The sequence below is a fragment of the Equus quagga genome, chromosome 8, assembly GCF_021613505.1.
Source record: "Equus quagga isolate Etosha38 chromosome 8, UCLA_HA_Equagga_1.0, whole genome shotgun sequence".
NCBI classification, from domain to species: Eukaryota; Metazoa; Chordata; class Mammalia; order Perissodactyla; family Equidae; genus Equus; species Equus quagga.
Genome location: NC_060274.1, coordinates 103,231,218 through 103,257,206, shown reverse-complemented (window position 1 = coordinate 103,257,206; position 25,989 = coordinate 103,231,218). Strand labels below are relative to the sequence as shown.

At 37.6% G+C, this 25,989-nt stretch overlaps 1 protein-coding gene across 3 annotated transcripts in view; it reads left to right on the top strand.

Annotated features, from left to right (window-relative positions):
- CADPS2 (calcium dependent secretion activator 2) overlaps nt 1-25,989 on the top strand; it is a 495,748-nt gene that overhangs the window by 425,039 nt on the left and 44,720 nt on the right. For all 3 annotated transcript variants that reach the window (XM_046669954.1, XM_046669956.1, XM_046669955.1), the window contains 5 exons: nt 9,471-9,612; nt 14,245-14,400; nt 16,012-16,159; nt 16,859-16,873; nt 22,636-22,710. In XM_046669954.1, coding sequence (XP_046525910.1) covers nt 9,471-9,612; nt 14,245-14,400; nt 16,012-16,159; nt 16,859-16,873; nt 22,636-22,710 — 536 coding nt within the window. The remainder of the gene's footprint in view (nt 1-9,470; nt 9,613-14,244; nt 14,401-16,011; nt 16,160-16,858; nt 16,874-22,635; nt 22,711-25,989) is intronic.

Genomic DNA, 25,989 nt, shown 5'->3' with positions numbered 1-25,989 from the left:
TTTATTACTCATCTCTTTTGAGTACTGTCAATTTGGGAGGTAAGTCTAGAACTTGGCTTCGATTTTGCAGTGATTAACAGGTTTTAGAAAACATCAATTATTTCAGAGAAAAACAGCTCTTCTATGGAGTGGAGGTAAATAGAAAAGTTCCCCAGTGTCATAATTTCCTTTTGGTATTGGGACTATAATGTGGTCTGGGGAATTGAAGCAGAATGTAGTGACTTTCATCTCAAACTCGCAAGTTACTATCCAAAGCCAAGAACACTGAGTAATATCTCAGCAGTTGGTAAAACATAAATTTTTTTGTGATTAATACCACCTTTGACAATAATGAAGAATATTGTTAATAATTCTGTATGTGTTACTAAATTCCTGAGATATTCCGATGGTGATTTAGGGAATTCAGTTCAGATGTTAAATGTCGACCTATAGCTGCACCCAAATTGTCCTTTCGGAAAGCTTTTGGGAAAACATAAAACTTCTATCCTTTAAACCCCCCTTGAAAGAAAGATCCTTACATCACTGCCATGGCACGACAGGACCGTGTTGACCCAATTAGAGTTACAGTCCCAATTCTGATTAATTAAAACTTTATCTAGCCAGGGGTAAGGTAGGAAAAGATTGCTCTGAAATGTCCAATCATGGAATGGGAGATAATTTGCTGAATAAAAGTGCTTACTGTTATCCCCACATATGCTATACCACTAATTTGATATAGATTTTTAAGTGGTTGTAATTTATTACTAATAATGTTGAATACTTCCGTTTGCTTTTCCAAAATAAAAATTACTAACGTGTCTCCAATTAATGGAGATATTAGTTGGAATTTGCACTTTATTTGTGCCTTGAAAACTTAATAGCTGAAATGTTTTTGTTTTTTAATGAATAATTTAGATGTCCCCACTCGTTGTTTACCATCTTTCTTTTGTTAAAATCTTTTAGGCTTTGATATTTAAAAATAGATGTTTATCTTTTGGAGAGTGGAAGGGATCTTAGACAAATTTCTTTATTTTCCAGCAGAAGAAACTAAATCCCTGAGAGGTGATGTGCCCGGGCGGGGACTTGCTGACAGGAGTCAGGGACAGAGGTGAAATGGGTCCTGATCACTTGGTCCCCGCTCAGTCTCAGTCTACGGTAACAAAAGCAGATTCTAGGACGTTTATAAAGTAATATCTTTTTAAGAAAGATAGAAGATTCCTTGAACTTGTATTTTTACCTCAGAAAATGTTTATAAAGGCCTTGAGTTGTGAGGGCCGAGGAAGAGCGTTAGTTAAAGGGTAGGGAAAGGACCAGATAAAGGTGTAGATTGTCTCAGCATGTATGTTAGGAAACGTCTGTGATGAGAATTCCAGGGACCGAACTAATTAGTGGGGAAAGGGATTCAAGACAGCAAATTTGGTTTCTATTTTAAGGAGGGGAAAAAACTCTTGTCTAGGGCTTGTGTCTTTTCTAACAGTTGGTCATGATTAAGATGAGTCGTAGCCTTAAGAACCCTTGGAGATGAAATATGGTTTTCCTCAAGGGAAAAGTACCAGCTGCACCACAGTTTCAGCGACTGTCCCCATTCTCCCGCCCCCGCAGATTTGCCCACTGATTCCCAGAGCAGGACCGATGATGAAAACAAACTCAGGCTCCTTCGTGTCTGTCCAAAAAAGACTGAGTTCCTGCTTGCCCCTCCCCTCTGCCTCCCTCCACCCTGATCCACTCCCCACATCTAAAGAGATAATTAGGTGGGTAATCACTTTCAATGGTATCTAAGGAAATAATTTTGAAAAAGAGATGTAGTAAAACTGAGGGAAAATAAATGTTTTCATAATGAAGCAAGTAGCACGATAGTTAAATGTTGCTGAATGACTATAAAGCTGGTAAAAATAGATTCTATCTTTGCATACTATTATCCACATTTGTCCTGTCGATAATAGATATGGCAAGTGACCGCTTCTGACAAATGAAAGCCATCTGCAAATGGCACAAATCATTTCTTTCAGCACTAGTGAAAGGCAAACCCTCGGAGCTAGTCACCTTTTAATCTGTGGATATGCTAGCAAGTGGCAAATGACCATTCTATTGGGAACTGATTCCCAAGTGAAAAATACCACGGTGCTTCTTCTTTAATTAACGGCCTTTTCACATTGCTAGCACATTAAAGCCATCCCGAAGAACACCCGTGCTTATGTAATCAATGTCACAGCGTCTCTGCCTAAACGAATAATAAATGTCCGGGCTCTACACTAAGTGAAAACCTTTTCTCCAAGACTTTCACCTTCATAAAGATGGGCTCATAAAAATCGAAAAAAGAAAAATTGGAATGTGGTCTCATGAGGATAAAAAGGCTAGTGTTAATAATTAACAAGGAGAGTGAAGTGGAGTCAAATTAGCCATAATAGAGCCCAGAGTGACTGGCAAAGTCACCTCTCATTATCAAAAAACTCATTAAGAAATGAAGGGGTGGAAATCCCGCTGGGTTATTCTCACACTTAGGCTGTATCAGAGATTATTTTTCAGATTTCTTTCAAATGAAGAACTGTTAGGTCACCATATTGTATATTAGGTTAATCTTCAAGCTTTGAAATATAGAGGGCTGACGCCTGCGTGTTATTCTACCTCAAGTGCTTAAATGAGCTGTGTATCTGAAATTCACGAATTGGTGCTTGTAGCTATATCTATACAAACATATACCAGGAACAATGGAGAAAGAATATGACTTCTAGATTATAGCAGGGCTGTGCGCCAGCCTAGTTTCATAGATAGGCACTTTTACAGATGATGAAATGACCACTAAAATGTGAGAGTGTATTTAACTCCAATCCCCAGAGTTCACTGAATTCAAAATTGTACATCAGAATTTGTTTTACTGACCAGTGTAGTAAAAGAAATATAAAAGCAAGGAGGCACTAGCTTTTTTTAATTGAATTCCACAGTACCGCTCTGGTTTTTTTACTACATGTAGACATTTTAAAATTTTAATCTGCTATTTATATTTTCTTAGAACCTAGGGCCTAAAGAAAATCACCTGCTCTTAAGGTGCCTATGTGTCCTTCACAGTAGATTTGCGGAAGCATCTGCAATTCCTGAAGGCCGTGAGCACAGGAGCCCCACATTTGAGCACTGTCAATCATATTACAGCCATACTCAGTTGTTTCCATTATGGGGGCAAGTAGTATGGGACATAACCCAAAGATCAGAAGGCCGTATGTAACTGGAATAGAATTACAGACTTTTCCGTTTGGCTTTAATGTCAGTCTCATAAGAGACAGCATGAGAACTCCTGGACCAAGAGACTTTGTTTATCTTTGCCCTCAGCCTTGGTTAATGTTTATGTTGATTTTTTTTTCCTGAATTAATTCTCCAAGAAACAGGTGCTGAATGCCTACGATTTACAAATCCCAGTCACCTTGCAGATACAGGGATAAAAAACAATTCCTGCCCTCAAAAAGCATGTAATCTAGTGGAGGATATGGACATATACGCACTATCTACTGCTATACGCAATAGACTGTAGAAACATAACTCAGTTATGTGTACTATACTGTGACATTTTTAATTATAGTTTTAAACTTGGATTTGTTTTTGTTTCCCAAAAAGTAAGAAACATAATAACATCAGTACTCTCACTCCTTGTTACCTTCTATCTCTAGTTAGGTGGAGAGAGAGGTGGATAAACGGATGGATGGATGAATATCTGTTTTTTAACAAGTGCCCTGAGGGGAAAGGAAGAGTTGGGTGTGGTTTTAGGAGGTTACTATGATAGTATAGTGTAAATTAATTACCAAACTTACAAAATTACTTATCAAATTTTTCGTTAAAGGAAGACTAAGACCCAATGAGTTTTCTGCTTAAACTTCAATGGGATACTCTCAGAGTTTCCTTTAGGGGGTGGATTTTTATTGATATTTATTCAATAAACAGACTTTTATTGAGTGCCTACGTAATGTGCCTGATTCTTGCCTGGGTGCTATTCCTAGATCTCAAGGGGCTTTTTGCTTGGTTTGTGTTTTCCCTTTTGCATAATGCTGTTCTAGCCTGCAGCTCTCCTGACTTTTCTCCTGAAGCCCGTATTCGTATTTCCTGGAGTGGGGATCCTTGTTATATGCATTTGTCACATGGAGAGTGACCTATTAATTTTATATCTTAATCCACTCTGCGTGCATTGTTTAGTATTGATACAATTTGTAGTCCCTTGAGTAATTGTTTTATGGCAAAGTCTGTTGTTTTTATTGTGATTGGTGGTGTTTGTTTGTCTTGCTGGTCATGGGTGCCTAATTAGAATTTTAGGGGAGAAAATTATTCCTCCTAGTAGTCTGCTGGTGCTGACTAATTGGAAGGGGGCAGCACAATATAAAATTTTTTGATTATGTGGGCTCAGGAGTCAACAGCATATTTTTACCCTAAAAACAATACATAAGTTCTCTTATCTACTTATTCTTCATTTACACAGTGATTATTGTCTCAGTAATTGTTATTAATTGGATCATAGTTTAAATTCTCTGTTGAAATCTTACTGTTATAAGCCTATGACAAGTACTTTTGTAAATGTAAGACTCTTTTTGGTATGTAAATAGTCAACACTAGTTTATTAATTATTGGGATGCTCAAAATAATTGGGCACATCTGCATCCCTAGTTTACCTTTTATTTAAGCCTTTTGCTTTCTTTCTGTCATTTCTAATTGTACCATTGGGCTTGATGTCATTGATGCTTTATTATTTTCTGACAAGGTGATATTAGGAAACATGGAATCTTTTGGAATAAACGATTATTTTTATCAAAGCAAAACAGATACTGGTCCTCCACTTATGTCCCACTATTTGAGACTCCTTCTGAGCAGTCCTTTCTACTTCCACACCTCAGGTGTAAGGTCAGAAGCATTCTTGGATGAGGCCATGCTGAGAAGTTGCCTCTTCCAATGAGCTATTAAAATGGGTATCTTGTAGCCATTGGCAGCCTCAAATCATAGCCTATCTTTATTAAACCATCTGGAGAAGATATAAGCACTCTTTCTGTTGCCTGGGGCTACATATGAGCAATTGAGAAAAAAGAGCACACATTTACATCTGTGAGTGTAGTATAGCATATGTTTCTGTGGTCTTGCCTTTTGAAACCAAATCTCCTCTTTTCTTTCCCCTTCTATGTGTATTTTCTCATTTCTCCACTTCCTCTCTTTCTCTCTCCATCTCTGCATCCCTTCCCCTCCTTCTTTCCCTCTCCCTCCTCCACTTTCCTGAATCTAATTACCAAAGAAATAATACCGCCAACTGCCAGTTTTCTAAAACTTTGAAATATGGATTTATAATTTGATTTTTGAAAAATAAAAAGAAACACGCTCCTGAATCATGAGCAGACTTTTGGCCAGAATTCAACATTTGTGACAGGTCTTTGGAAATATAAGAAATCTCCATTTTCTCTAACTCCGCAGGATGTAATAGTTTGCTATCAAGAGTCACAACTGAACAGAGAAAATTCTCCCTTAGCTACATTCGTTAAAATAGGAGACATAAAATAGCCAATATTCATATCCAGTAGAATTTTCAGCAGTCTGATCTTGGACATATGGGTCAAAAATAGGCTTTCTGGGGCTGGCCTGGTGGCGTAGCAGTTAAGTTCATGCTCTTCGCTTCAGCGGCCCAGGGTTTGCAGGTTCAGATCCCGGGCACAGACCTAGCACTGCTTATCAAGCCGTGCTGTGGCAGGCATCCCACATATAAAATAGAGGAACGTGGGCACAGATGTAAGCTCAGGGCCAGTCTTCCTCAGCAAAAAGAGTAGGGTTCATAGCAGATGTTAGCTCAGGGGTAATCTTCCTCAAAAATAATAAAAGAAAAAAAATAGGATTTCCCCTAACAGGATTACTCAATGCCATATATTTTATATAAAATATGAAGAGATACGCAGGTCTCAGTAAGTTCTTATACAGTTTCATGAATAATAATGTATCCATTATGATTAATATTATATCCAAGTAATCATTCATTCAGCAAACATTTGAACACTTGCTCGGGGCCAGGGACTTTGCTGGATACTAGGAATACAGACATAGCCCCTACCTCAGGGACCTTGCAACCCACAGGGAGACAAGTGCAGAAGTATAGCTTGGATCGCAGCAGAAACCTGTACAAACGGGGAAAACCGGTAACTGGACAAGGGGACAGCAGAACGAAGCATTTTGAGAAAGGTTGGAGGAGTAAGTGTATACTTCTGCTGAACCATGAAAATCATTTGGCTGGACCACAGGAAGGAGGAGGTGTGTTAGGCAACAGAAATGAGCCAGAGAGGTCATTTTAAGACACATCATGGGCGGCTTTCATACCATACTAAGGCTTTTAGAGTTTGTCCTGATGATCCATTAAAGGATTATAATCTTTGGAAGGAATGTTATTAGTTTTATATTTTAGGAAGTCCTCTGCTTGAGATTTTGAGATGGATTGGCAGAGGGAAAATTAGGAGTCTGAAGATCAGCTAAGAGCTTATCGCATTAGTCAAGGCTGAGATGAGAAGGCTGGAAATAGCACAAGAGCAGTGGTGATGAAGAGAGGAATGGGATGTGTTAGGATAATAAGGATATAAAATACTCAGGTCTTGATTACTAAGTGGATGTAGGAAGTGAAGGAAAGGCCTGTAGTACAACTTTCAGGATGCTGGTCTAGTGATCAGGCGGACAATCTCTGTTTTCACTCCTAGGATGGGAATATAAGAAGAGAAGCAGACTTATTGAACAAGATAATGAATTCAGTGCTTATCAAGTGTGTTAAAAAAGAGAGCTGTTGCTAGAAATACATTTGAGTCAACTACTACTTACTCTTAGAATCATTATAACGTTAGTAATAACATTGAGTGGGATTATATGCTACCTCTTTTAACAAACTAAATAGCATTTGAATTGATGAGGTAGAGTGCTCATTTGTAGTTGTAATAATTTATTACATAAGTATCTGTTTTGGTCTTGGTATAGTTAAAAATAATGACAGTGCTTAACAGAACCTATCAATATGTAGAGCCTAAGGTTCTTTACATTGTTTATTAGTAGGCCATATAAATTAAGGCCTAGGCATACAGTCTAGCTGAACACCAATGTAAAATTATCCAGCTTTCAATGGGTAATATAAGCATATTGAATATTTTCGCAGTGTTAATTTAGTTTTCAGTTCATTGAATATAAAAGTTTTGCTCAAGCTCTTGACTTTTTGTTATAAGTGGGTTTTCAAATTCCAATTCTGAAAACATATAGTTCATCTAAGATATAATATAATGTGTTTGTCACTTGCAAGATTTTTTTGACTTAAAATAATCTACATTTCTAGGTCTTAAAAGATGCTGATGTGCTGCTGGTATATTGGACGGGTGTATGAATAGACGGATAGACAGATAATAGTTTATGGTAATGTAAATTGAAGGATGATGGTATAATCTATAGAAGTTAAGAGGGGTCTCTGATATCGAATCCTTGTTCTACTCTCTAATGACTAAATGACCTTAGGCAAGTGTCCTGAATTCTCTGTCTCAGTTTCCTTATTGATAAGATTGAAAAAAAATAATAGTGCTTCCCTCATAGAGTTTTTGTGAAGATTAAATAAGAGAGTACATTTAAAGGACTTGCCACCATGATCGACACTCCAAAAATGCTGGCAAGGAGGAGATAGAGAGTTCTTAAGTGGAGAACCAATAAATTAAGATTTGGGTGTATTTTTTTATTTGTTTACCGCAATGATTTAGATGGTTTGAATGAGAATATTTCTTACTTAATGTTCACCATCCTTATTTGGGTGACATTTGATAAAAGGACTGAATTACATGATCTATAGTCCTGTCTAGCTCTATGATTGAATCTCCAGGAATAAATAAAGCTTCTTTCAGTGTGCTAATGAAAACATCATTAGGATAACATTAGGATTATCTTTAAATATGATTATCCTTCCCACATTAATAGGAAATCTTTTAGCATGTAGATAGCCAGAAAAGATTAACCACAAAAAGTACTAAACCATATGAGCTAGAGATAGAAAAAAAAACCAATATTTTTGTTCCTTCTGTATTTAGAATTACTTCCTACTCTATTTTCACATGTCTGTAGTTTTCCAGCCTCTGAAAAATTTCAGAATCACTTGATTAAAGTAATCTGTAGTGGGAATTTTTATATTCATGCCACTATTGTAAGCGTCACATACTTTGCCCAAGTTTTAAAACACTATTTAGGCTTTCTGATTATTTTTATCCTGAAGAAGATTATGTGAGAAATTGGTATATTTAGCTGAGTATTTTATAGGACAATAACACTATTAGAGTTGTTAGTAAGTAGATTTAATAACTATAAGCATATACGGCTATTCAAATCCATAAAAGAGAGCGGGAATACTGAGAGGCTTCTGCCATCTTCCACCTCTGCCACTCTCATCCAAGTCACCACCACCGTCATCATCCTTCACCTGGTCTGTTGCAGCAAAGAACTGAGCACTAACCACCTTCTGTGCTTCCACCCTTGGCCACGTGCTCCAAAAAATCGGAACTTCATAGACAACTCAATTCTTGCTATGTCTTCACATGGCAAAAGGGTTGAGGGATCTCTCTGGAACTCTTTTATAAGCGTACTAATCCCACTCACCCCTCAAAGGCTCCATCTCCTAGTACGATCATGTTGAGAGTTAGGATTTCAACATATGAATTGGCAGGGGTGGAAGGAACACAGACATTCAGTCTACAACACTGACCTATATTATAATGAGATTGTGTCCTGTGCAGAGAAGGCATCCATCTTCTGGAGGAGGTAGGTACACCTTGCCCAGCAGTCTTGCCCCAGTAGCACAAATTCTAAGACTTCTGCACCTGCTTTGGGGAGGATGTTCCATACTACAGTTCATTAAAGGCAAATGGACCACTGAAAATTGCATGTGATGTGCTGTTTTTAAAGACATGGGAAATTGGATGACTAAAAAGGAAATTCATAAGGAACTAAAAAGTTCATAAATCAGAATAGACATTCTCGAGGCCACAGGCCCCCTCCTGCTACATTAAACATTTGTATCTCTGAGAAATCATCAAGCGTAGCTCTTAGAATTGAATAGGTTTAGCTCTTTTGTGATACACAGCATAGCACAAGGATTGTAACTGTGTTTAACTGCTGTATTTAGGTGTATCCAGACCTTCAGGGGATCCGGCAGCTCTCCTGAATCTCCAGCGAGTGGTCATATGGCTCATGTGTTAGTAAACCTCTTAAAAAGTAGAAACAAACCACCTGCCAGGAACATTTTATAGAGATAGAATCTATTCGAGGTTTTGACAGCCATATATAGAAGGTCAATTATACTTTTGATCCATTTTCATGATATAATATTCAATATGAGGAGCAAAATCCATTATCATCTGTATTTTATCAGTTCTTCTGTGTCAGACTTTTTCAAGAAAAGGTTTTTTGCCCACATTTTCCAAATGCCTGATATTATTCCTCTGACAAACACTGTTTCTGCTTGACTATTTCAGCACTTTTATGTAATGGAAAATTTCACAAGCACTTGCAAGAAATCTTTGTGCCCTTGGTTGTCCGCTACGTCGATCTCATGGAGTCCTCCATCGCCCAGTCAATTCACAGAGGTTTTGAGCAAGAGACGTGGCAGCCTGTCAAGTAGGTATCTTGCCTGGTGTCCGTAGAGTGTCTGCCTCTTCAATCCTGACCTTATGACTTTACACCTGGCCGTCTGTAGTTATTGCTTATGGTGGTCCCTTCCCACGTTGTTTGTTTCTTTACAGGAATATCGCCAACAGTCTTCCCAATGTAGCTCTTCCAAAAGTTCCAAGTCTGCCTCTTAATCTTCCACAGATTCCTAGCTTTTCTACTCCTTCGTGGATGGCTTCTTTATATGAGTCCACGTGTGTATTCCTCACTTATTTCCTGGTGGTGTGTTAGCTAGTGCATGGCCTGGCTGTGTTCTGTGCAGATGTGTTCAGATTGCATGGCATTTGTCATCATTGGTTGAGGAATACTATGTTTTGGTTATATTTGTTTCCATTTTTTAAGCTATTAAGCTAAGCTTAGCATATCAATGATAACTGATGTCTATTTTTTAAAAAAAACACTCACTGGTTTGACATAGTTCATATGTAATCTGTAGGGCAGGGGTCGTTTTGTGACCCAGGCTGTAGACTCTAGTCTAAGTGATGTAACCAGAGTTCTCCATATTCAGGCGATCAGTGTGCTAAACGGTGTGTCTAGGCTTTCTGGTTGGCTCTCGCTTTGTTACCACTCACCAGATTTGTCTTGTACATGTGGAGAACCATTGTAAGAACAGTTTCAAGAATATAATCTCTTTCTATTTTTATCTTAATCTCACCTTTAAAGAAACAATATTGCAGGTTGCAGAGAAGCAGTTTTCCTTTATTTCCCAACACTAGCAAGTTGTTCTTTTGTGCTTTCATATATCAGTTGGTGTGCTTTGTTGTTTTTAAATAAGCTTTATATCAGTAAAAACCATATTTATTGACTCCACGCTGGGATGAGCCTACCTACTGCAGATTCAGTAACTGAGTCATTAAAGTGAAAAGGACACAGGCTTTGAAATCGATCAGCCCCGAATTTAGATCCTAGCTTATTAATCCTTGAGTCTTTCTTAGCCTCAGTTTCCTCAACTGTAAAATGGTTATGACACCTAACTTAAAGACGTTTTTGTGAGGGTTAAAAAAACTATGAAAAGTGCCTGTGACATCTAGGCTGTCAATAAATGATAACTACTCCTATTCTACATTACGATTGTTATTACCATGGTTATTATTATTGCTATCATCAATCATCATCATTATCTTTCATAACTGTGTAGTTTCCAAAGTATTAGCATCAGAGCAATCAAATGAACTCAATAGTCCACGCTTTGCTCAAGATCCCATGTGAAGTCAGCTAGAAAGAATAATCATTAGAAGAAGAAAAATAACTACCATTTATTGAGAATTTATTATGTTTCAGGTACAGTGCCAAATTCTTTCTCTCATTTAAGCCTTATAACAACCCTATGAGGTAAATGTCCTTATCCCCATTTTACAGTTAAGGAAACAAAGTCATAAAGAAGTTAAGAAACAAAACTTGCCCAGTGTCTCACAGTAAGTAAATGACAGAGGCAAGATTTGACCCAGGTTTGCTTGACTGCAAAGCCCTCACTCCTATCATTAATATATCCTGCTTCCAAAGAACATACTGGTTAAGAGCTTGTCCAGCATCCTTCCTACCTATTCTGCCACCACCTGTCAAATCTATTCCCAGTCTGGACTGCATACAGTCGAGAAAAGAGAGAAGACAAGACCAAGAAAGAGACTGATACTTGCAGAATAGTTTGGCAGTATTTCTCCAAATTAATCATCCCTGTACTCATAATAATTAGTAGGATATTAGGTTACACGGGAATCTTTTTCTTACGGGGAAATGCTTTGGGCCATTATCGTGTGTAGAGTGGTGTCTTGTGTGTGCTCAGGAATTATCGAGGAAATATAATGAACCTTTATAAGTTTATGATTTTTTTTTTACTTCTTCATGCAGTTTTATAATTTAACTTCCTCTTCTTCCTTATTCCTTATCTGTTTAACCCCCTTGATTTTAACCAAGAACGCTATTGTGCGATGGACATTACCTTGTGAAATTTGGGGATGTTTTTGTCATTAGTATTTATTAGCTTTGAGATATGTGTAAACTCTGAATCTCATTATTGAGAGCCCCTTTGTAAAATGACCTGTGTCTCAGGACAGGAATCACGACACATTATGGCTTTTTAAATAAAATGCTTGTACTTTTATCATTCTGGGCAAATAAAAAATATGTTTCACAAGTTAGTCCTTATTATCTTTACCTGCCAAGGTTATCAACATTAGGTTCTTTCTCGAGGTGCCCAGAATTATCTTATGTTATAATGTCATTGCAATTAGTTTTTTGAACTTTTGTTATAAAGCATTAAATAGCAAAAACATTTCCATTTTACATATATAAGGGATTAAAAATACAACTACTGATAAAGAGAAGTAATATCAAAGTAACCATTAGTCTGAAGATACATCCCTACCTCCTGATGTATAAATCGCCTTAAGCGCTCCTCCAGATCCCTTCCTGTACGCAGAGTCTTCATTCTTGTTTTTCGCTCTAAACGTGAATTGCCAGTAAGGCAAGTTTCCTGATGGCATTTTTAGGAAATTATCTCAGACTCCATTATTTACGTTTAAATCCTTTAATCTGTTAATAATACTTTTTAGGAATAGGTTACTGATTAGAAATAATTTTAAAATGAGAAAGTTCTGAATAAATTGCAAGTTGTGTATGCCAGCTCAAGACAAAACTTATCTGTTTAATTATAACAAACACTTGTTATCTTAATTATATTCCCAATTAAGCATATTTATTGTTCGTAATCTTACCATAGTGTCAGAAAACAGAGAAAAGCACCTATCTATATTCTCTATAAAGATTTGTCACGTATTAGGAGAAAGTCCATTTTTAATAGAATTCTACCTTTGTTGTTTGGGATTTTGTTTTGATGATGGTTGTTATTGTTTTGTCGTGCAGTTAAAGAATATATACCTGTTTCAAAGAGTTACTTGTATTTCTTCAAAGTAAAAAAAATATAAGAAGTAGATGTGCTTCTTTGCCAATTATATTCAATTACTCTTAAAACATAGTTCCTCTGATCTACCTAATGGTACCCTATGGATGTCTAGGAGGATTCTGCTTGGTTATTTCTTTCCTTGTATTGTTATATAAACGGCAAAAAGAATTAAATGTAGTGTTCTTTTCAAACATTTTTCACAGCGATGTCAGCATGGTTGTCTGGCTCTTTTGTTTAATGGTACTTTGAGGGTGCTGAACATTAAGGCTGGGAGTTATTCAGTGAGTGAGGTGCTATGGTTAGTGTTCAGTGTTTTGCTGTGATTGATCCCTTGAGAAATGAACTCTGAGGACATCTTGGCTAGACAAGGAGATCATGAGAAATTACTGACAGAATGGGAGGAGGAAAGCAAAGTAGGTTGGTGATGGAGCTAAGATGCTGAGGCAGGGGTAGGGGGCAGAAATAAGCTTTTAATTAGCCAGAGCAGGAGGTGATTTTTTTAAGCTAGCTAATTAAGATATATTTAGCTAAACAATGTGGTTATTTAAAATGACTTTATTTTTGTAAAAATTTTCTACAATCCCTTTGTGATAAAAAATAAACTGTATTTCTTTAATTTTCTTTTGTGTAAACTAAAAATGTAAATTTTAGGTTAGTATATGTTAAACAGTTGTCAGAAGGATAAGGGGAAATGAATCATACAGCAGCCTTTTTCTTTTCTTTTGTTCTCTTTTATAATTAAGTTTCAATATGTTTTAATATAGGGATATTTTACTTGGAAAACATCTGTTTCCCTATTAGGCTATATACTTGCATAATGGAAAGTAATAGTGTTATCCTTTGCCCAGATATTATATGTACTCAACTACAAATTACCTTCATGTACGGTGTAAAAATATAGTCCCCCGGCGTGACTTTACCGTCATAGTGAGTGCACAGCAGATCTTGGCTCCACAGTTAGATAGATGTAAGGACGTGAAATACAGGACTATGCTCCAACTTCAGAACACCCTGAATGTCATGTCTGTGTTAGACAGTACCTGGTACTGTTAGGTCTAATTATGAGCTAGGAAAGGCACAAAGCATTTCAAAATTGAAGCAAGATTTCTCTTCCACCCAGCCTGGTATTTCATTCTCAGTACCTGTTTCACCTTTACTTGCAACTGAGAAAATTAAGAAACTTAAGTATGTTACATACCTGCAAACAGACAGAGCGATCATGATGACAGAGGCACATATGCATAATAGAAGTGGAAGGGTGCTAGTTGCTCTCATGTGGATTTTCTTGCATAAAACATACTTTTCTGAATTTCCAGGAGGAAGTATTTGTGTATTTTATCTTTGGTCTAGAGATTGGTAAAGAACACTTAAAATGTTTTTTCGTATGTATACAGTTTGATTTCTTTTCCTTAGTAAAGTATTCTTATCCATTTTGCCCCTTTTTGTGAAAACTTACTACAATAATTATTTCTATTTTGTTGTCCTTGTTTTGCCTTATTCATTAAGAAGAAGTAAAAAGAGTTAGAAGGTTGAACCAAGAAATTATTGGTCATTAGAGATTTTATGTAGTGTTTTCCCACTAATGGCAACTGATATGGAAAGGAAGACACAATGTATTGGTGATCCCCATCACTCACAGTGAAGTTCATGATGTTCTTCATTTTTTCTTTTTCTTCTAGCAATGGCTCAGCAACATCAGAAGACCTTTTTTGGAAACTTGATGCACTACAAATGTTTGTCCTTGATCTACACTGGCCAGAACAAGAATTTGCCCACCACTTAGAACAAAGACTTAAACTAATGGCCAGTGATATGATAGAGGCCTGTGTCAAAAGGTAGACATGTGTTTTCAAGTTGCTGCTTCATATGCCAGCACCCAAAATACCACCTTCCACCAAGTACCTGTTATATAATTGTCACAAGAAAAGTTTTAATATGTGCTACTGTTCCAAAACTCAATGGACATCAGGTTCTCTGTCCTAAATTCTGGGAACCCATGTAATTGATAAAATTGGCCTGATACTTTTGTTCAGGCCTCCTAACCATTGCCATCATCAGTAGTACCCATACCATGTTAATCATTTCTGTTGTGCTTATTGTTATCTCTCTGGGAATACTGTGCTTTAAATTCCCAAGGCAGTACTTCCTGAGACATACGGAAAAGGTCTGTTAAGTACTTTATGTGTTATGTACTATGTCTGTGTGCTGTGAAATGGCATGATGATCAATGCCATCAGTTGTTCTGTTGTCTGGTATTCTCTGTCCATATCAGATGAGTTCCAGATATCCATTTACATGCTTCAGAACTTAACCAGAAATAAGTTATGAGGCTTTGGATTCTTCCAAATGTGCTTTCATTTATATATATATTTTTTGTTTTTTGAGAGGAAAATTGGCCCTGAGCTAACATCTGTAGCCAGTCTTCCTCTTTTTGCCGAAGAGTGGCCCCAAGCTAACATCTGTGCCCATCCTCCTCCATTTTGTCTGTGGGACACTGCCACAACATGCCCTGATGAGCAGTGTAGGTCCATGCCTGGGATCTGAACCCACAAACCCTGGGCTGCCTAAGCAGATTGGGTGAACCTAACCACTATGCCACCAGGCTAGCCCCTCATGTTTTTCTTTTTTAATCTTACAGAATCAGTATTGCATCCTAATTAGCCAACCATTTGTCCTTGTTCATGATATGTACCAGAACAGTGTGGGCAGCATATTGGAATAGCAAACACTAGTTGGAGAAATTGAATAATCTTGAATTCTTTAAAGCAAGAAAATCCTGTCTTTAGAATATTGGCCTCTTAAGGCAAGGCCATGAATTAGATTATTTAATGTTTTTAAAAAAAATTATGTTCATCGTCTGTGATTCTGATGTCTCAAATCTGAGGATGTCCTTGGATACTTTAGCAAAACCAATTCCAAATTGCCTATTATGCAGTTTCTTTCAGAAACTTTATGCAACTTTGAGTATTTGAAAGAGAACCTAAAGGACATAAAAGACTTACACATTCTCTGTTGCTTATTAATTATGATGTTTTAGAGTTTTCCAGACTTGTACTTTTTTTGATTTGGTAAACCCTCATACAGAGGATTTGTTCTGGTTTAATACAGAGAAGTAAATGATTTTTCTACTTGGATGATAATTCAGGCAGTTAAGTGAAACTATAAGTTTTTCCCATTAAAAGTGATACACTGGGCCTAACAAATAGCTCTGAGTAAAGATATTTTCTGATTGACTACAAAAGCCATGTTTAATATAAAATATCACTGCCCGATCTTTCATATGAGATGCCTGAAAAGAAGAGCATCTCACCCACTAGTTCCAAAGCAATGCCACACTCCTTATTTGCATGTTTTAAATTAGCATCTTATAGTGTTGATTTCACTTTTACAAAACAGGTGGGACGTATGTCAGAATTTCTTACTCTGAATTCATGTTTTGATGATAGAACAAGAACTGCATTTGAACTCAAGCTGCAAAAGGCAAGCAAAACAACTGACTTGCGCATTCCAGCTTCTGTGTGTACAATGTTTAATGTATTAGTAGATGCCAAAAAGCAAAGCACCAAACTCTGCGCCCTGGATGGAGGACAGGAGGTAAGTGGCTTGAGTGTCACATGTGGAAACGCAGCACCAGGTGCCCTGGCAGAGGAGGATGCTGTTTCCAGGAGCCTCTCACTTGATTAGACTAAAAAGACCAAGTTCTCCAATACATGTGTTTGATCTTTCCTTTACTAAAGTAATGGAGTGCCCTTTTTGCCTTCACTCATGTCAGTTTCTTCTTTTCTATGTGACGACTGCCTGAAATTTTACAAGTGGCCATTGAATTTTGGGTCTATCTTTTGGCCGCTTAGGTGTTGTGTATTTACATAAACCTTGCTTTTCACAAGCAAATGAGAAAGCTAGCAAGTTACCTACTTTGTTTATACAAATCTAGAGTGTTCAGAGTTTGCATCCAAAAAATTTTATTTACTCAAAAGTTTCCATTTTTTAGAGATCAAGTAGAAACATACTTGAAAACTAGGCTTCATTCTTTTCAATAAATATCCCATCGTTTCAGTTTGATTTATGTTTTGTTTGGTTCTGTATTCAGAAATGCATTTTATTTTTGCCCTGTGATTTCTTTTTTGTTGTGAGTGGTAATTGGGTGAAAATGGATTTATCTTTCTTAGATTATCTGTTTAAGTTGACATTGTGTTGCCTTTGGTTTTCCCATTGTAATTATTTTTTCATCATCTCTTTGTTCTTCCCCCGTGTTCTCCTTCGTCATCTTTTTTTTCCCATGGCATGATCCAGTTTGGTAGTCAGTGGGTAAGTCTCATTATTTTTTTCGTAAAAGCACATTTTCATTTGAAGTATTATTTTTTTAAATGTACATTTTATTTTCATCTTTTCAAATTAAAATAATATAATTCTATTTTCATGTTTTTGGTTTCTATGTGTGTGTATAACACTAACAGCTTACAGTAACACAGCAATACCCAAAGACACATCAGAACACATGTAAATACTTACACCTTAAATAATGTCAAGGGGAATGTTTCTTCCCTGTTAGGCTGCAGAATCTACAAACTACTCTTAGATTTTTAAAGATAAAATTACTTAAAACCCAGTGAATTCACCCTCCTTTAAACTAAATTCTAAATAAATGCAGAAGGAGAGTGATTATTAACATTTTCAACATGCATATATCTGTAGTATATACTTTCACTAACACTGGAAAGATTTAGATTTTGGGGCTTTGGATGACATACAGCATATATCAGGGTAACCCCTGAATTTGAGGACCAGGAGGCCACTCTCAAGGTCACTTCATACAGAAGAACCCAGTTATGGATTTTAGTGGGGTCCATGCCCAGCAATAATAAGGTCTCTCCTCCCTCTCTGGCCTGACATGTAACCATAAGCAGAGGCAGGAAAGAGGCAAGCCTGTGTCAGGAGCCTTTCCCCTCCCTCATGTGGGGTTGTTTCCAGAACCTCAGAGAAACATGGTTTGAAAACTTTTATGCATACAAGATTGACTTGATTAAATATATATATTTTTTTTGATAAGTCGAAATTTTTTTTGCTCTATGGGTGTGTTAAATCTTACAAGTCTTACAGTTGACACCTGGGAGTCAAATTCGGGGCAATTCTACTAGGCTAACAATTCTCATCCAAGCAGAAGAGCTTAGATAACTAAGACAGAGGATGAGAGGGCCCACTCTTTGTAAATTTCATTCTTATTTAACCCGTAGGTTGACCTTAGCTATTTGGCGATAATTTATTGTATACACCTATTTCATTCTTTGAGCAATTCAAGGGGAAAAGATGTGTTTCTAATACCATAGCATACAACCTTACAGATATACTAGGTAACTGATGCATAAGTGTTATAGAATGCTCAGTAATTATCATTCTCTGATCACTTACAACATGATTTATTATTTCTAATTATCTGAATGAGTAGGCAGTTGGCTTGGATATCAGTGGCTCATGTCCACCTTCTCATGTTTTTCAGTACCCAGATGTGTGCCTTTGTCTGCTCAAGAATATTATCTTAAGTCTCTTCATAAGCCCATTCGTTTCTCATCGGGTTTATAGAATCACCTTGCCTCTTCCCATTAATACTGGATTTATCCAATTGTTCTTGGTTTAATATACACTGTAGTACCTGACACACGATAGGCACTTAGTAAATATTTGTTGAGTGAACAGACGGATTTGTTGTCACTGCTTTAAAAATCCTCCCCTATAAGAAACAACTCACTCTAGTCCTTAAAAAGAAAAACAGGCACATACACGAATGACAAAACATTGTTGCATTGTCAAATGATTCTTTACCTTAATAGGTGGATGGTTTTGAAGAGTAATGTGCTACTGTTCATTATGTCTGCACCTGTATCTTCTCACCAGAGACAATTAGTTCCCCACAACTTTCACACAATTAATATAGTTCAAAATGTACAGGTGTAAAACCCATTAGCAACTCTGAAAAGTGGTAAACAAGAATTTGAATGCAAAAGAAGAATTTTATGCTTTGCTTTTAATCTCCAGTAAATATACCCACATAATTGCACAGGCTTTCCCACTCTCTGTGTGCTTGAGATAAGTTTTGGAACTCTTGCAAATTAGTAAATATATTACATGCATACGTGAGCCAGTGGACCCCATTCTGTGGTAAGCAACAAATAAAGTTGTTGAAAAAACTAGATTATTACACAATTTGAAATCTTATAAAAATATATGCTACATAGGTAAACCTAGCAGAGATATTTTTCTAAATTATAAGGAAATCACCTCTCCAAAATGGTCAATAAATTTGTTATATTTTCATTGCTGGGATAAACCTTCCCTACTCCTTACTCACAATGCAGCCCCTTCTGTGCTCCTAAATTGTGATTCTGTTTTCTTACGTGGCACATGATGATACAAACATGCTCAGCCGCAGCCCAGAACGGTGTTTAATAGGGTGATTAGTGAGTGAATGATCTACTCCTGTGACAGCTGTGTGTAATGAGTCAGCAATCTCAGGCCAGTCCCTCAGGGACAGATGTTGAGATCACAAAACCGCCCGTGTTTAGAAATCCACATTAGCCATTACTACAAAAAGCAGATGACTGCATGGGCCTTAGGCAATCATCTGCCCTAAGAGCCACTGCATCCCATGGCCCATCCTTTGAGGATGAAAGCACATTAATGGGGAAACTCAGGGACCCCTACTTGTGCAGGATTTGTTCTCAGTTACAGTAAAACACTTCCATTTCCAGAACTAACAACCCAATACCTTTAAAACTCATCCCAAGAGAAGAACCAAAATCTTTTTAGAATGCTGGATTGCACTGGCATTTGTTTAGTCTTCATTTCTTGTGTGTTTACATGAGGACAGTCAGGTGAAATCATGTTTACCTGAGTGTAGAGGGGCCAGGCTTTCAACCCTGTGCCTGATCTCTGAATTCCCTGGGCTCAATGAAGTGAGAATTCCTGAATAGTTATCTTAATCTAAATCTGAGTCATCTGCTGGAAAAGCAGAGCACAAAGTTTATTTTTGAAGGCAGATGTGGGGAGAATTAGTCTAGGAAATGGACCATAGGGCTGGCCTGGTGGCGCAGCGGTTAAGTTTGCACGTTCTGCTTTGGCGGCCTGGGGTTTGCCAGTTCGGATCCCGGGGGCAGACATGGCACCTCTTGGCAAGCCATGTTGTGGCAGGCATCCCACATATAAAGTAGGGGAAGATGGGCACAGATGTTAGCTCAGGGCCAGTCTTCCTCAGCAAAAAGAGGAAGATTGGCAGCAGATGTTAGCTCAGGGCTAATCTTCCTCAAAAAAAAAAGAAGAAATGGACTGTAATCTACCAGAGAGCCCTAGTGTATAGGTTTATCAGTCCAACTTGAAATATTCTGATAGGAATCTTATAGGTTTTTGTTGCTGAAGACTAAAACTTTGCAGATTTTTTTTCAAGAATTTGGCCTGTTAATCTAAATGAAAAATCTGTCCGTTTTAGCTTAGGTAATGTAAATGTCTCTGCAGGTAAACCTGTTCTTGTCTGTGATCTCTTTTTGTATCTTTGTGCTTTTCTTTGGAAGCTATCCTGAATCCCCTGAGGAATAACTTTTTCTAGCTAACTTTCTATTATCTGCATGTGGCATATGTGGGTTATTCTCTTCGCAGAATATGTATATGTAAAATGGGAATTCTGAGGCCACCTCCCCACTCCCAACCACAGTGCTCCCAGGCAACCTCTATCAACTGTGCAGCTAGAGCAGATTCTGGAAGTTCCCAGCAGTTTTAATATTAGTGTAAGTCAGAGCTGTTCAGATAAGTTTATGATAGCAAACTTTCACATTACAAAAACCTAACAAAGCTTATGCTATTTCGGTTTGCCCCTTTAGGTAGTACATTTAAGATATATACTTTTCCTTCTTCCTTTCTAACTTTCTCCCTCCCTCCCTCTTTCCTGCCTTCTTCCTTTCACTGCTTTTGACTAGATCAGGTATCAAAGAAAATAGCAGTCTAAAGATGAGTATTATAGGAGAATTTAATGGCTCCTCAGGTCTATGGCTTTCCCAGGGTATATAAAGGACCTCTTTAATGGCTCATCTCTTGATTTTAAGAATTGCCAAAATCAGTGCAACCCAAAAGTTTAACAGGTGGAAGCTCTACTGTTTTAAGTCTAATAGCCTTCTGATGACATTGGATTACGTTTGAGTTAAAAAATGAAATCTATAGCAAACAGAGATTAAACACTGAGGATAAAGTGTATTTGAGAATACGGAGCTCCAGCTGGAGATCTGGGTGCCTCCATCCCTGTATGTTCTGTAGCACTTTCCATGTAAGAGGGAAGTGAGAAGCTTGAAGCCCATCTCCTATGTCCCGTTCCTATGCCACCCCAAAGAGGAGCCTCAGTCTGGTCTTTCATTTCCTCCTGCTGCACAGACCTGAATTTATGAAAGGAGAGTGGCAGGAGGGAGAGCCGGGCCAGAGCTTATTTGCATAATCTCCTCCACCGCCCAGTCTGCCGGACAGCTTCAGCCTGAGCCGGGTCCTTTTTTTGTATATGTATCTGTCCGGGGCTTCCCTGCCATCTCAACTACCAGCCAGCTTTTTCAGGCTCTTTTTCTTCTGCCTTATTTTTCTTTATTTTCTCCCCTTGTCCCTTCTCTTCAGTGTTCTAAAAGCCAGAGTGTCAGCAGTCCTGCAGTAGAAGTCCCCTCTCTGTTTCTGTTCCATGTGTCCTCTGGGCAGCACAAGTTTGGAAATCAGTAAGGCTTTGAGACAGACACTTAGTATTTCACTTCACTGGGTGGAACACATGTCGAGAAAGTTCCACATTCACATATGTGTGGTTCATTTTACACCATTTGTCAACACACACAGAAAGAGAAAAAGAAAATAATTCACGTGCTTCAAAATTATACTTCCTTTCTGTCTTATTTATGCAGGTAGATGACCACTTGTAACTGTCAGAGCCTATGGGGGGAAATCATTCCTGCGTATTCCAAAGCAGACCTAAGTTGATGTTTTGTTCTGTGTGGAAACTTTGAGACATGTTTTCAGAAGAAAAAGTAGCTTTCAAAAACTTACATCTTAGGAAGCCATTCAACGAGCAGCTGTTAAGTTGCTCTAATGTTTCTACTGACCTGAGCACTTTTGCTCTACACATTATGTTCGCGGTTCCAAGAAGCCTTGAACCATCCAGATAGGGTTAGTCTTTACAAGTCACATTTTCTGTGAAGTGGCTATTGGGGACAATCGGCTGTCAGATAAATGCTTCTAAAGGAAGAATTACTGTTTAAATGAATGTGCCTTCACAAGCTGTAGAAGCTGAAGCTCCCGCTAATTTAAGAATGGAACACTCTCAGATTCTCTAAAGAAAGCAAAAAAAAAAGAGTCTTTCAGGTTTATTTTAAATACATCTTTTTGTATTTACTTAAAGGCGTCTTTTTCATGAGGAAGCAGTAATAAAACTATGGGGAGTGAGTGCCGTTTCATTATACCTTTTATGGCCTATTAATTTGTTACCATCTATTCACCTTTGTTGATGAAATTTTAATTTTGCCCTTGCTTGAGCATATTGTAAGAATTGTATAAACTGCTGCTCCCCATGCAGACAAAAAGGTCCTTTTAGAGTGAACAGTTGGGAGCTCATTTTATTTCTAGAGCACATTTAAAATAACTTATGAATGAGAGTTGTCAGACATGAAATGCTGTATTAATTAAATCTTTTTCTAGTCTTTTTGCTTCTCCAGCTAAACCAACCCTTTAGAAAAATACACGGCCACCTTAATTATAGAGGAGAAGACAAAAAGTATCCTTCACATTCCTCCGCCTGAATAAGAATAAGAACTCAATTCATCTATATAATAACCCCATTAGCTGCTTAACTCAACAGTGCACATGGGAAAATTTTCAGACCACAATGTAAAAAGTGCTGATTGGGTAGATCGTTTTCAAGGTTTTGTTCTTCTAATGTTCAAAATGATCATTTTAAGTAAATCTGATATGTCATAACTGATAGCTTTAAAATATTTATGACTTACGACAAAAGTTCTGTGTCCATGTCAACTAATGCATCTTTGTCTTTTAATATCTAGCAACAGTACCATTCAAAAATAGATGATTTGATTGACAACACTGTAAAAGAAATCATTTCACTCCTAGTTTCAAAGGTAATGTATTATTTATTCGCCTTTTTAAATCAAATTAAAAAATCATTTTCAACTGAGAATGTTTAGAAATATGTCTTATGTTTCTAAATACTTAACTGAGAAATAGCAGTTTTAAAAATAGCTGCAAGAAAAGTCATGAGCAAAATATGAAGACTCTTTGTCAACAACTTTTGATTTTTTGTTTATAATTTTGGCTTTTCTTAGAATTGTCCTTTTAAAAATAACTCTGACTTCTGGTGATAACCGTGCTACTTCACATTCCTGTCCTCTTAGCATTTGTCTTCATCTCCAAGGCTGATGTGAGTAGTCATCTGTCCTTGAATTTAGCCTGTTTTTTGTGGTGACAGCCCTGGGGCTCTAGAACTGGTCTCAAAGGCAGAAAGAGAGAGCTGGGAGGGTGGTTTTTGAGGTTCTTCACTCCGAGGAGTCCTCCACAATTTCCTGGTTGATGCTTCAAATATCTTTGACAAAAGCTATGGTCTTTAATTGTATAAATAGAGAAGGAGCATAAAGGAGTGTTCCCTTGAATGATTAGATGATTTAAAATCCCACTACAGTGTAACAGACTGCCATGGGTGACATTTGAGGTCAAGGTCTGATAGGGAAAGAGACTGAGAACCTGAGAGCACTGAGAACTGAAAGAGGAGTGAGGAGACAGAATGGATGTGCTCCAGGGGCCACTTTCATACGAGCAGAGATAGCCCTTGCGCTCGCAAGTCTCCGTCAAAGAACTGCAAATCAGGCTTCATAAAACAACTGGAAGAATTTACAAACAGCAAAGGAAAACCAGCCCCAATATGGTAGACAAAGGACCTGTTGTTTGGAAAAGAGAGAAAAAACCAGAGATGCCCAATAGAGATGAAAAATATTAATCCTCATTAATAATTTAAGGAATGCAAAGGAAAATAAAAACCCTACAGTGATATACTATTTTTTAGAGCAATTAGCATAGATGTTTTTAAGCTAACACCCAGTTTTAGAAAAGATGAGGTGGAACACTCACATCGCCTATATATGGTTATAAATTGTTATAAGTAGGTAGTTTGGAACTATATCAAGTACATTAGTACCGTTTTACCTAATAATTCTTTTTGCATTTTTTCCTACTACTCAGAGAGATGCACAAAATATATATACGTTGATATTGTCACATTGTTTCTGATGAACAATTGGAAACAACTTGAATCTCTAACATGAGGGATGTGGTACAGTAAATTGTGGGATATAGGTATTAAGAAACCGTGCTTTCAAAGACAATTAATGATAAATGAAAGGTTTCATAACATAGTATTAAGTGAAAAAAATGAATATTTAGAAATGTAAAATATGACCTGAATTTGCATGGCATAGAGAAAGGACTGTTAGGATAATGCCAGGATGTTGACAGAGCTGTTCTGTGGGTGGTGGGATTATAGTTAATTTGGGGGTTTTTCCTCAAGTTTTTTTTGTATTTACCAAATTCTTTGGGTAGCACGTCTTGAGGTGGAACATAGTGACAAAGAAAGATGATTTTAGAATAGGACCACCTCACCAACTTGTTCTTGTTCCTCTGACTTCTCCCACCACAAGAACACCTACACATACACATCCAATACTCACCAACAAGTGGACAGGGAAAAGGTTACCAGGAAAACCATCCGTCAGGTGGAGGGAGAGGTGAATACCTGGAGAATGAAGCTCCAAGAGGAAGAACAATGAGATTTCCATCCTCCCAGGAGCCCAGCACAGCAGCTTCTTGGTCTATGAGCTATCCACGGAAATCTTATCCACATGGAGGCTTCCCCGTCAGCACAGTTCTCCTGGGGAAGTTGTCTTTTGTGAGAAGGGTGCATAATGGGAGTCACTGAGTTGCATGCTAGCATGCAGTTGATAAAGTGTTAAAAAGGCACCAAGGAGAAAAGGCGATAACTAGTTTTATTTGGTTGGGGGGAGGAAGGGTTGCCCAGGAGGCAGCAGGGCTGCATATCATCTCTGCATTTGTTTCTGGCAAAGTGAGAAATTTAAATTTTTCTATATCAAATGCATCTGGTTAATTGAAAAAGTGGTATATTTGAGTTAAGTAAAGAAATGGTGTTCTAGTAATCAGCACTATCCAACAGAACTGTCTGTGATGAAAAAAGCGTTTATCCTGAAGGATCATACACTCTGATCAAGTAGGATTTATTCCAGGGATGCAGGGATGGTTCACCATCTGCAGATCAGTCAACATGGTACACCACGTTAACAAAATGAAGAATAAAAATCTCACAATTGTCTCAACAGATGCAGAGAAAGCATTTGAAAGAATCTGATGTCCATTTATGATTTTTAAAAAAACTCTCAATAAAATGAGTATAGAAGGAAAGTACCTCAACATAATAAATGCCATACTGACAAACCCACAGCCAACATCATACTCAACGTTGAAAACTGAAAGCTATTCCTCTGAGAACAGGAACAAGATAAGGATGCCATCCAATACAGTAACTACTAGCCACATGTGGCTATGGAGCACCTGAAATGTGGCTAGTGCAATTGAGGAACTGAAATTTTAATTTTACCTAATTTAAATAGCCTAATGTAACTAGCTGTTATATTTGGAAATCAAGGCTAGATTATAGGTCTCTATGGATCATTTCTCCTGCAGTCAAATAGCAATTATTAATAATCTTTAATTCTTTGATTTAAAAATATAAAATAAATTAATTTGGTAGTTTGAACAAGCCATGTGAAGCTTCCATAGGAAGTAACAATAAATGGTGGTTTTTATTTCATTAAGCAGATGAATACAGTTCTGTAGTATAGTTCTTAAATGTTAGCATGCCAAGAAATTACCTGAGAGCTTTTTTTTTTTAAAGATTGGCACCTGCACTAACATCTGTTGCCAGTCTTTTTTCTTCTTCTTCTTCTCCCCAAGTCCCCCTAGTACATAGCTGTATATTGTAGTTGTGGGTCCATCTTGTGGCGTGTGGGACACCGCCTCAGTGTGGCCTGATGAGCAGTGACATGTCCACGCCCAGGATCCAAACTGGTGAAACCCTGGGCCGCCCAAGTGAAGCGCACGAACTTAACCACTCGGCCATGGGGCCGGCCCCCCTGAGAGCTTTTTAAAATGCAGATTCCTATGCTCTGCCTTACAGCAGTTCTGAATCAGAAGTTTGGAAAGAGGGTCAGGGATGTGCAAGTGTAACCAGTCACCATGGTGATTTTGATGTAGGACCTCCTGAGCCAGCCTTTGGGAAGCACTGCCCTGATGAATATCTCCATCCAGGCTGTCAAACAGACTACCTTTAAACTCCA